At 38.2% G+C, this 12,877-nt stretch overlaps 1 protein-coding gene across 4 annotated transcripts in view; it reads right to left on the bottom strand.

Moving 5' to 3' along the window:
- Positions 1 to 12,877, bottom strand: part of APP (amyloid beta precursor protein) — a 180,225-nt gene that overhangs the window by 12,345 nt on the left and 155,003 nt on the right. For 2 of the 4 annotated variants that reach the window (XM_053969326.1, XM_053969342.1), the window contains one exon: positions 10,617 to 10,670. The exons of the other annotated variants lie outside the window; for them this stretch is intronic. In XM_053969326.1, coding sequence (XP_053825301.1) covers positions 10,617 to 10,670 — 54 coding nt within the window. The remainder of the gene's footprint in view (positions 1 to 10,616; positions 10,671 to 12,877) is intronic. 4 annotated transcript variants of the gene reach the window in all.

Raw genomic sequence — 12,877 nt, 5'->3', positions numbered from 1 at the left:
GTACAGGCATTAAAGGCTTCCAGCATGAAACACTGCATAAACTAAGCTGCGAGGGACCAACAGAGATCTCCTGAATTGGCTCACAGGCTGCATACAGATCTGCTCTGACAGCTTCTTTAGCAATGTCAAGAAAATTTGTTGTTTAGGCCAAAATCTTCCTCCTCCCTCAGCTCAGGCTGCTGTGAGGAAAAAACAAAATACTCATGGTGTGAGTAAGAGAACTCCAGATACATTATTTTCTTGCTTCCTGCAAGTCTGTACCTTTTCCACAAACATGTACAAGTTACTAAAATGTTTGTGGAGTTTACAGAGTTTTCAGATTCATACTGCTTAGAATTAATGATTCTTCTTGTCTTCTCTCTGAAAGATGATAACTGTCTCTACAGAAAAGCAAGTGACTACAGCTTGCAACATTTATAATCGTGCATAGTTTACAGTCCTGTTCTCTTACGGGTGTGAAGGGGAGATGTTGCACTTGTCTAGCTAGAAAGAAGCCAAAATTTCCTCCTGGAAAACAGCCTTAGGAGAATGAGCGGTGAATCCTGTATATGTCTAAGAATCCTGAAGAGCTGGCTCTGTCTTAGAGAGAATATATGGGTATTCATGGAGCTGATTGGTTTCCTTCTCAGTACCAATGTACCCAACATTTGTATTTCTTGGAGGTAAAACACTGCAGAAGAATGGTGTTTGTGAGACGTAATTTCCTCCCTCTACTGAATATAATAGGAACAAACCAGTTCATATTCCTTGTTTGTGTTTATTTCAGCATTTTCTCACTCCCAACTCCTCTCTCCAAGGCTTAATTCTTAGAATCTTGCACTGAACTTAAGTTTTGATTAAGAGGAAGAACCTCTTTTAAAATTCTCAACACTACTGACTGGTCCCGTGCTCCAATGTCTTGCTGGACTTCAATAATAATTCCTTAAGAATTCTATGTGCCATTGAGCTCCACAGCCTAAAATAACACTCAATCAATATTTTGAAATTGCCTTTGAATGTGCAATTTCTTTTTTCATTAAGTGGTGGATTATTTTTGAATTATGAACTAGCAAGAATAGATATTCCAAAAAACTTCTCTGAACTGTGCAGATAACCCACTCTAAGGTTCTGATCTTTATTTTCAGAGGAAAACATGCAAAGGAGAGAACAAGAATCATCCTCACGCTATAAGGAATTTATGGTTATTTTTTTGAAGAATCTGACTGCCCCATAAATTTTACCTTACTTTTAATTTTTAAGGAATCAAGCACTTCAACCCCTCAAATCTATTAAGTTCCTGATTTTTGATGCTACATAACAGTACTGACACAAATACATTATGACATTTATGGGAGACCATTTTTAAATGCAAGAACTGTAGAGTACCTAAGGAATTGCAGTCTGAAAACAAACAATGATATTCTGTCAAAGAAATACAGGAGGAAGTAGAGCTGCAGGAAATAAAACCCACGTGGTACCTGAAAACAGGTTTAACTTTCTATCCTTGAAGCAGCTGTGGCTAGTTTTCCAAATTAATTTACTCTCTTTTGTGTATCATCTTGAAGTATCCCCTACACCTGCATCAATGAATGAAATGAGGAAAAGTATGTTGGAGACTGAAATGTTATAGTTTATGGCTTAAATATTTTTACAAAGGACTACTGCCTATTTTAGCAAAACTGTATAACAAAAACTGCACCGAAGACTACTGCACTCCGGACTGAGGCCCTGGACTGTAAATTGCTTTGAGGTAAGATAAAGTGACACTGTTCTCAGGTCTGGTTTGGGAAGAATACTTTCACAGGAGGATTAAGCCCAGCACCTTCAGGGATGGAGACTATAGCCTCAGGCTTTTCTGCTGCCAGGCTTGTACAGACCCCTACATCAAAGGGAGGAGGAGGAGAAGTTTCCTGCTATGGCGGAAAAAGCCTCAGGTCAGAGAGGTCAGAGGCAGTGAACACCCATCCTCCACTGGGCAGACTGGCCCAGCTGCAGGGCCTCTCACCCCTGGAAAGCCACATCTATGGGACACTCACATGGGGCACAGATGAGGGGGTGTCATGGCCCATCAAAGGCCCTCCCCAAAGGGGTCCCCAAACCCTGCACCAGAGCACTGCACACCATACTGCATGATGCAACAGATTCACAGTCTTACAAGCGTCAAACTGGCCCCCCTCAGGGAGGTACCTTTGTGTTCCCACCTGCCCAAACATATTACAGAATCCATTGGATTCTATACTTTTTGGCAGGGGACCCTCACCACCAAGAAGACCAGATGGAGGGAAACAAGGAGATGTCATTGAGACCCATGGAGGGGTGATATGCTTCTACTTAATCTGTCTCTGCCACTTTCTATTTCTTTCTCTCTTTTCCCTTTCTTTCTCTTTGCCTCTCTTACTATTAAATAAAAGATACAATTTTTTGTATCAACATCTAACTTATTTTGGTTTTAATTGCATTTGGGGGATTATTCAAACATCCAGGTTTGTTCCATTTTATTCAGAGAGTTAGTTCTCTTTGCTCCTCTGTGATTAGAGCGGATTGCAACAAAGGAGAACAAGGAAGCAAGGAAGTTTGACCTGTCAACCCCTCCTGCCTTTTTGGTTTTAGGATTAAAAGGGAAGGGGGAAAATTACAGTAGTGGAGTACCAGTGCAGTAGCTGGGGGGAAAGGGCTTTCCAGGACTTGTTTTACTGTCCTTGGCTGCAGCAGCTGAAGAGGTGGCTGCTCCCAGCTGCTCACCATTGTCCATGGCCACACTCACTGCCCTCGCAGATACCCTGGCAAAAGCACCACATGGAAATTCCACCAAGGCAAAGGCCTGAAGAACTGTACAACTTGACTGCTACAGCTGGCAAATCCATTGAAGCTATAAATATTGATTAGAACATATCCACACACATATAAGATAAATCAGTAAAGAATCTGCTTGTCTTTTGTTGAGGGAAGTCCTACCTCCCAAACTCTTAGAGGTCACTGGAAGAGCTAGGAATCACATGGGAAACAGTGATTCTGCTTGGAGTGAATCTGGATTTCCAAAAAGCTTTTGAGACAGGGACCTTGCAGTCACACTGGGTAACTGTGAGCATTTGGCTCAGCAGCAGTCAAAAAGGCAAAGAGAAAGGTAGGAGCAATTATGAGAAACTGGAAAACATTGTTACAGCACTATATATATTATGCATCCTCATTTTAAATCTGGCTATTTGTTCTGGTCACCTCACCTCACACAAATGCAGAAGAACTACAAAAAATATAATGCAAGGAGACACAGATGATCACAGGTATGGAATGGCTTTTGTACACAAAGAACTGAAATAGTGAGTCTTCAGACTAGAACAGGCAAATAAGGTGAAACACAACAGTGTGGGACTGTGAATGACAAGGGGAAAGTCTACAGGAAATGGTCATTCATTATTTCTCCTAAGAAATATAGGACATTAACATGGCTATGATACAGCAGATTGAAAAGTAACACAAGACAGTGTATGTACATATATATATATTATTCAGTACAATGCAAAATTGGACTGTGGAACTCACGGGCACAAATCATGAGGATGTTCAAAATACAAATGAATAAATGCAAAGAAGAAAGGTTCCTTCAGGGTTACTAAACATAATGTTGAAAATACAGTTTTAGTCCTGGAACCTATCAAATGCTAGCTGTCAAATGCTCAGTGGATGTGCAGGGGTATAAGGCAGAGGTGAAATCTGTACATATTCTGTTTGTACCACTGCTAGATGTAGGAAAATGGACATGAGCACTTCTGCTTTTGACCACTTTTAGTGACAGCAAAGCTGCAACAGCTGAGTTTGCTGGTCTTTGTCAGCTTCTGTTGAACAGTCAAATGCCACAGACAGGAGTTACAGTGAGCATTACAGGGGCAGAACAGGTCACATGAATCAGCACCAGAGGGTGATAAGTTCACCAGTAGTCTCAGCTGCTGGAAAGAAACAGGGCTCCAGCTTCCCTAGAGCAACATTTGTTTAATTTGGTTCCCTCCCCTCATCCCATTCCAATCAAACAGTAGCTTTCAACATACACCAGGTTAAACAATGGGTTTTTGCCTTGGGATCAGGCAGAAATTTTTTGGTTTGGGCTAAGTGACCAAGGCCCCACAAAAATGCCGTGGAATCTGAACACAAGGTAGGATCTGATATTAGGAAATTAATGATGTTAAGACTTACTGAAATTTGTTTTTGGCAACTTGCACCAGAAAAAGGTCAGAAACAGAGAAATCTTTTTTTTTTGGCTGTTGCACTAACAAACCCCGATAGCAACTTTTTCCTTCCTTCTACCTCCTTCTTTCTACCTCCCTTACAAGTGAGGAAAAAGACTTCAACTAGGGTAAACTGCTGGTCTTCTGCAAATAACTCATTATATAGTAAGGAGAAGGACATTGCACTAGAATCAATTAAATACCTGGTATGAGATAAAAATATACATGGAGTTACACACACCTTTTCACAATGTTATAGAATTGAGACTTTTTGTTGAAGAGATTCTCTCTATTACCAGTTCATTCACTTTACTATCCTAGTGACCACACATTTAGAGTTGCATGCTAAAATCAAAGATACACTTTTCAAGGGTAGTAACTGAAGTGGGAAAAACTTCAGGGTCTTTCTAAAACTTTGATCAGAGGTGAGATGCAAACAGCCAAGGGATTCCTAATACCTCCTTACCCTTGCACTGAAGACAAGCACACAAAGAACAGTTCTCTCTCTGACAAGAACTTTAATCCTGACCTCGGACAAAATTATGTTTTTTTCCATTACCAATTCTAAAATACACAACCAAAACACAAAAGCCAATATACAAGATGAAAAGTGAGAGCAACAGCTTCATTGCAAATTCACAGATAATGATAATTGCTACCAGTTTTCTTCTGAATTACATACCACCTTTAGGGAGCTGCAATCCTCATCACTTCAATTTAAAAATGCTTCAATTCAGTGAAAAATACATTAACTCACAGCTCCTTAGAAAAACTGACAAAGCTATTTTGTTATAAAAACCATGGGCTTTTTTAAAAGCTTCTAGTGAAATGCAACAAAATGAGCTAACTATGATGGGCTTTGTATTGATATTGCTTTTAATTAGCAATATTAACTGCTTTTATATATACATGTATACACATGCATGTGTGCACACATAAATTTCCAAACATCAAAAAATGGAGAGTATGAAAGCCCAATTTTTCCTTGCTTTAATGGGAAAGAAAATAATATGGAGTGAAAAACTACTCATATGAAATAAAAACCAAGCAGCTGCTTTGGGGAACACTTTATACTAACATTGATGAGCTTCTGTGTTTGTGTAAATATATATTTATGCTTTCAGAAGACTAAAAAAAAGAGGTTACAGTGAATCCCACTAAGGATATAATTATCCTTATACATTATCTACCATACTGTTTGCAATTACTTAATCTACTGGTTACTTAAACAGCTAGAAAGGTTTTGTGATATTGTTTTGCACAGATTGAGGAGTGTTAGCTGTGCCTGAGGTTACATCTAGAGTTAAAAATTAAATCTCCAATTGAAGCACAGTTGAAACAACTAGATCTGAGTAGTCTCTACACAGAGAAAATCAAAACAGCAGTTTGAGTGACTGTGGTACTGACTGCATTCAGGACAAGATTCAGCTCCATGTCCATGAACTGTGCTTCAGTCATGGCAAGAACAAGAAAAGAGCTGTTGAATCAAAGCCCATTACAAGTGTGGCAAACAGTTTTATCTCGGTTAATCTTCATCAAAGATAAAAAGGGTGGAAGGGAAGGAATACAGACTTCAAACAAACCCCTGGAGTAGAGAGCTGCCTGTTCTAACTAGAAGTTCAACTATTACTGCCATATGACTTGGTGACTTTGTGCAGGTCATTTAATTTTGAAATGAAAGAAGAATGTATATTGTAAACTCATAAAGACTATATACTCTTTTTTGTAAGGTTAACTCAAACATCTTTGAGGGATATGCACTTTTAAGACTGCATGGAGATAAAACTTTCTGGTCTCTCCTAAGATGTCAGTGAACTGCTGGTTCACTTTTACTTCATGGATGATTATGGGGCTCTCAAATTGAAAAAAAGCAGAAAATAAGTGCAACAAAAGCATTATCTTTTTTACAAAAGAATCTCACTGGAATGAAGTATAAAATAATTATTTCTCAGAATACATGTGTGCAGAAATGAATAATCAAAACCAGTAAAATCTGGTTTGATAATCTTTCTGGCATGTCAATCCAGATGCTGTGCCTATGTACCTATAACTGCATTCACAGTTAGCAACGATCTCATAAAACAAACCAAAACAGTCTAATGGAAGAAAAATTATTAATTATTTTTATTTGGTAGCTGCAGACAGTTTGTTTAAAGCAACTGTATTGAACTAATATCACAAAGACAGGGAAAAAAAAATACATTGGCAGTTTCTGACAAGAAAATGATAAATAATTAACTAAGCTGCTCTATGCCCTCACCTCATACAGACCGCAGCATGTGTGCCCATGATTCTGCAGAACAGCCATTAGGCTTACAGGGCCTCTGCATGAGGGAAAAAAACCCTCAGTTATTATGTAATTTAATAAAGATAGGCATGTCATGATTTATTAGCAGAAGGGCCAAAGACACAGAAGCAGCTTTATGTACAACATCTCCCCAAAATAGTTAAATGTTTGCAAAAATGATCAACTGACAAAGAGCTGGAATAATGCAAAAACCACCAAGTCCAAACTATACTACATGGAAGAAAGTAACATACTTAATAGTATAAAATCCTTGCATTGTGAATTACAGGCATCCTGTAAGTGATGTATTTACAGCTGTGACTGTATAATTACAACTGCAACTGTGTAACAGACAAAAATATGATCTGTCCAGAACAGAGCATTTGTTCTTTATCACCTTGAATTACAGAAAATACGCTAACACTAAGCAATGTCCCTTCTGATGGCACATTTTCTAATCTTCACTCAATGTCCACAAATCAGAGCTGCTGAATTAACATAAGTAAAACAAGCTTGCACATGAGCATCTAGAGATGTTTTTATATGTATTTTTATGTGTACATGTCTCAATATGTACAAGCGCACACACACACGAAGTTACTAATAAACAGATACCCAAAATCCAGTTGCAAGAAATTAAGTGCTTATCATGAAAAAGTGACTGCTGGAGCACAGGAGAGAAGGAAACACTACTGAATAAGTTGTTAAAGTGAGATTATCAAGAAAAGAAGTACTCATTCTATCTGAAGTTCTTCCTATGGAAGTTCTGAGGCTGGACTGGACATCTAACATCTCCTTGTATAAAGCAATTTATAAATAGCAAGAAATATGTCAAATCTGTTATAATTTTGTGCTGTATTAAAAAACAGCGCACTGATGACTACTTAGTACATCTAGATACTTTTCTTCCCTCTGACCTTTTACCATCTCATTTACTTCATTTTTAGGAAGGAGATAATAAGAAATGGTTTTAGGTATAATTTTTATGTTTGTTTGCCCATTTATGAATTAGGAAGGGGAGGGACAGTACGTTAAGGCACTAGAGTCCTTTTCTAATGCCCATGTGAATTACACAGATGTTTTATCCATTCTAGAAAATGGGATTCATCAAGACAATATTCTTTTCCTAGGACTGATGTGGATCAGATTCCAATTCAAGCTTCAACTGTGGACAGCCAAGGTGGAGCACAACAGAGGTGGAGGTTTAGACAACTGGCATAAATTTCAACAAATGCCTTAAATGTGGTCCTTACTCATAAACTTTTCTATTCTATGAACTGGACAACTCCTTAATTTTCTGGCTTGACTCACAGACTTCATTTTTTGAAAAAGAATGATATGGTGAAGGAAAAAGATCTTATGTATCACAAATACTACTACCACCTAAATACTTGTTGGACCAGATGATCGTTGAGGTCCCCTTTCAACCCAGTATTCTGTGAGTCTGTGACTATTTTGGACTGTGAACAAATTATCTCTCTTGTAAGGAAGTGACAAAGATGATCTGCATGATTTTGATCTGCCTGTAAGGAAAACATACTGATCATTATAAGAATGTTGTGTGAGTAAGAAGTAAATAAATTGGAAAAGAGAAAAAAGGGCACAAGTTTGCATGTTTGTCTTAGTCCTTTCAGAGCTCATTTTCTTCAAGAAATTCAAACAGCTACAAAATATTCATTTGTTCTTCTTCAGGCTTGGAGTGTTACAGACTGAGGTAATACCAGTATTTCCATCCTGAAAAAGCAGGTCACTTGAGCCAAGCAAGTAGAAGCATTGACTGAAAAGTCAGGCCCACAGAAAGGGCAGACCTTTCAGGAAACCAAGAAGCTGGGCAATTAAAACAAAAAGTCACAAGCAACTAGATGCATTAATCTGCAGGTCTTTCATTTATTCTTTTTCACTCTACTGTAATCTACTATATTTTTAGATTTTTTTTCTTCAATAATAGCCTCAAACTGTAAAAACAGACTATCCCAAAAGGACAATTACTACACAAAAGTTATTTATTTTCCTTTTTCAACTCCCAATATAGAAATTTTGTTTGTAATTAGCAAGTAGAACAGTTTTAAAGCACATAGTTTAAAACTATCAGAACCCCTTCTGTACTTCACAGTTGAAATAAGCATCAATTTGCTTTCCACTATTCCTAGTTCATTAAGATATTCAGATTGGAATAATTTCTCTGTTAAAGTGAAATTTTGTTACACATAATTTGCTTTTGAAGGATGATGAAAAACCACATGGACATTTATAGACAGAATCTGTATCAGCAAGAAAATTTTTTCTGAATCTGTAAATGGTGATTAAAGACGTAAGAAAGTTAAGCATTACTTTTGCACTTTAGCAGAACATTGAGGAAATATCCCATGCAATTTTCACAGTAGAAAAGTTACAACATTTGCCATCTGCCAAATTTCAAGCCATAATGGTCAGATGCCGAAATGATTTTTTACCTATCCTTAGTAGTCTATCCTACATATTCACCAAGATGACTCATGACATATTGCCATTAGGCTTATCTACTTTAGTACTACTTGTATCAACACAACCAAAAAGCACTCTAATGCAGTTGACTAAAACATACGGTTTCACTCTGAAACAGGAGAGAGGCAGTGAGAGAAAATCCTTTCTCCAGAGAAGGGACACTAAGGATTTCTGATATGTGTCTATGTGTGAGGGAACAGAAGGGAGGAAGGAATAACCTGCAGTAATAAATATGGGCCTCATAACAGGATTTTTTTCAAGAGGACTGAAATTAAAATTGAAAATAATAATAGATTTTAATATTATATGAAAACTGCTAGACTGAATTAGCATTACAAAATTTGGATTAAACCATATGCATGTTTCATCTGTGATATTTATATTTCTCCTCAGGAAGAAGGTAAGATAATGCACTACTGAAGGGATTTTTTCCTGATCCCAAGATTTTTGGCATTGTAGCTCTTTACCAGTTTCCAGGCTCTCTTCATGGACTGAATAAAGACTCTAAACATAAGTAAAGGTGTCAGACTCCTAAAACAGTGCTAGGAGCACACTACCTCGCCAGTTCTGACACATATGCCAGTTGCTGCAACATATGAGCTTATTTTACCTCCCACTGTAGCAATTTCTGTAGTTACTAAACATGGGTGAGTTAAGATTTAAAAACACTTAGAAAGGTGCTGTCCACCATGCTATCTAATGGATGTTTGGAAGACAAGATAAAGGGAAAAAGGATAGAGATCAATCAGTTTAATATGATCTGAAGGAAGAAAACACAATTGTGATGTGACACTGAAATAATCCTGACCCTAAAATATATTCTCACTATATCAAAGAGTCAGAGAATAGCCTCTTCTGAAATAAAAGGCTGTTTCCTCTCAATGCCTTTAACAGTTTCAGATAATTCTGAACAAAAAACAGAGGAAAAATAACCCCAAAAGAAAAAAAAAATAGTATGAAAAGCTAAAATAATTTTTCCTTTTGGAAACTGGAATTGTCCCATTTTAACTTTTCCAACCATTTGCAGCTTGACTCAACCTAGTGATCTGCTATTGTTCCGAAATCAATACAAAGACGGAGTAGAAACAATCACCCTGCTCTGTCCTAGAATTATGTGAGCAGTTGTGTCCTTAGGCATCTTCAGGGAATCCAGAGGGATAATACCAATTTTTAGGTATTTGGAGGTAAGTAAGGTAAGTACCACAGCAAAAAATATCAATGCCCCCTGCAGTTCTGGAACTGTATGTATTAATTCTTCATTAGCCCTGCTCACTCTACATAAAGGATTTGACATTTCTATTATACATTCCCAAATTAGAAGTAGTGTCTGTACTACGGGGTACCAAGTTTACCATCTCCCGCACCTGCCAAAGGGTTATTTCTGGAAAGGATGAGACCTTTGATACAAATCAGTTCTGGGTCTGGGACCCACTCCCACTGCAAGCACACATCCCAAACACCCTCAACACAGACAGCACTCACATGGGGATTATTTGTGAGGGAATGATGCTTCCATCATTCATGGAATAGCATTAAATTTTGTGAGCAGGGTATAACAAAGCAAAGGGAAATCATTTCAGCACCAGCAGACCATATGCATGTCGGAAAAAAATACAGGTTAGGTAAAAGCCATGCGAGTCATATACCTGGTCGTGTGGTGAGTCCTCTGTCTGCAGCTGGGCGGGCATCAACGGGCTCAACTAGGCACGTGCAGAAAAGAAACAAAAAAGCAAACAAAAATAAACAAAATCCCCATAAATCACAAAGTCAAGGGCTCTTCTACTGGGACAGTGCAGGAGAGACACACTGCATTAACAGTTACCAAAGCAACAACTAGAAAATACCCGCCTTCAGTTAATCCTGAAAGTAAAAGGAAGGGATGGGTAAGACTTCACAAGGAAAGCTTCAGCATTGAGGCAGCATAATTTTTACATCATATTCTGGTTACTGCTTCAAGTCAGAAACCAGTAAGACTAAATAATTTCTGTCAAGAGAACAAAATCATATTCATTACATGCAAACTTTTCCCCATTGTCTGATCAGAACTGGCAGCCAAAATGGACATGGTGAGTTCCTGCAGCTGCTCTTTATCAATATTGACTTAAAAGCCTCCTGAATCCCTCCTTTTTCCATTCAACAGGGAATCTTTACAGCACCATCTATAACATTCAAAAAAAGTAAAGTGCTTTTTGAAAATACAATGAATATTCCTATATGTTCTGATTTGTGAACAGCGTATTTATCTTCCAGTTTTTTGAAGGGAAAGAAAGAAGAAACACAAATTTCTATCCAAATGTGTGTCATATACAGTTTTATAAAACTCTTTTATTACCCCACTAAGGTTTTATCAGCTGAAACCTAAGTTGAAGTAGCTCACTGGCACTAATAGAAAAACAGGATTTGCAAAACTTGGAGGTATTTGAGTTACTGCCAACTGCCTCAGTAAGTTCAAACATATTGGAAATGTTTATTAAAAGATTCAGATTTTTTTGTTGTTGTTTCTCTCTTTTGTTCCAATTGTGTTGCCTTCCTTATCTACTTGATCTTTGACAGTGTCAAAGAACTTAAATTCAGAAATGAAGTGTTACATTGTTCCTTAGAATTCAGAATTTTTAACATATATTCTTATTCATTTGAATTTCTGAATTCAGCTACGAGCCATTATCAGCAGTGAGATGCAGTAACACAGGGAATCTGATAGACCCACAGTTTTCAATCAAGAACTGCTCATCAGAAAATCACACAAACCTGATGATACTGTTGATATGAGCAATGGAACTGCCCATCTTCTCAGGAAGTCTGTGTCACTGGCTTAGTGTTCCTGTGGGTTTGACAAACAACCTACCACGTTTGTAAGTGAGAGCCTGAGTGGCTCCCATGTCCTTTGCATGCGAGATGACTGCATGAGCTCCTGCCTCTGAATAAAACCCAGTAACTCAGCTTTAGATTAGCTGCAAACTAAAAGCACATCAGCACATCTGACTCACTTGTGGCTCCAGAAAGGCTGATTTTCACAGAGCTTGCAAGTCTGGTACTGCAGAGGCTCTTTCCTTCACAGCAGTTCAGAGTGGCACTAGCATAGCACGTAATTGTTTTTCCTTCCACAGCTCTATACAAAACGCAATTTCCATCCTTAACTAAAAACCATTTTTGAGTATTTTCCTATTTATGTCTTCTGCTAGGTTTTTCAGTATTGTCAGCACCAACCCTCAGGTGGGTCAGCAGTAATTTTCAGTGGCAAGGACCCAAGGGAAGAAACAACCATGAGCAAACATTGCCCAAACTGCTCTTGCAGACCCCTCCTCTGCTACCCTGGCCCCTGAGCTCAGATTAATGCAGCATTTGTGGTTAGGTGAAAGTATTAATAATGAATAATTCTTGTAATCTATAATTTTAGAAGCCCTTTACAGGGCGGAAATGAGCCTGTGCCACTGGCACATTTCATAACTGACACAGAAGTGAAAAGACCTGGTCAAGGAAACAAACCAGCTTCAGGGCAAAAAATGGAGGCAAATTAGAAGAGCCAAGAGTCTTCCAAAGCAGATTGTGATGCCAGGCAACATGATACAAAGAAAGGCTGGTTTCTGGAGAGCCCTGAGCTAACACCTTTTTAATTTCAGCTGGATTTTAAAACCTTCTTGCTCTGCCCCAGTACTGATACATGCACAAACAGCAGTTAACTCTGAAAATCTTGTCTGTGGGTTTTCTCACTGCTTGCCCTTATATGCTGGTTTTGCATTAAATTGGTTTTGGTGAGGAGGAAAAACGCCAGCCACTGAAGTAATTCTATGTAGGAGCTGTTAAGAGCTTCCTCTGTGCCTAGCAAAACCAATAGCTGGCTGGCTCTGAGAATTGACACACTGCTAAGCCAATCAGAGAAACTGGGACCGCCTCTATGAAAACATAT

Source organism: Vidua macroura, chromosome 2 (assembly GCF_024509145.1).
Source record: "Vidua macroura isolate BioBank_ID:100142 chromosome 2, ASM2450914v1, whole genome shotgun sequence".
Classification (NCBI taxonomy): domain Eukaryota; kingdom Metazoa; phylum Chordata; class Aves; order Passeriformes; family Viduidae; genus Vidua; species Vidua macroura.
Note: the sequence above shows the minus strand (reverse complement) of the source record. Positions and strands in the feature narration are given on the sequence as shown.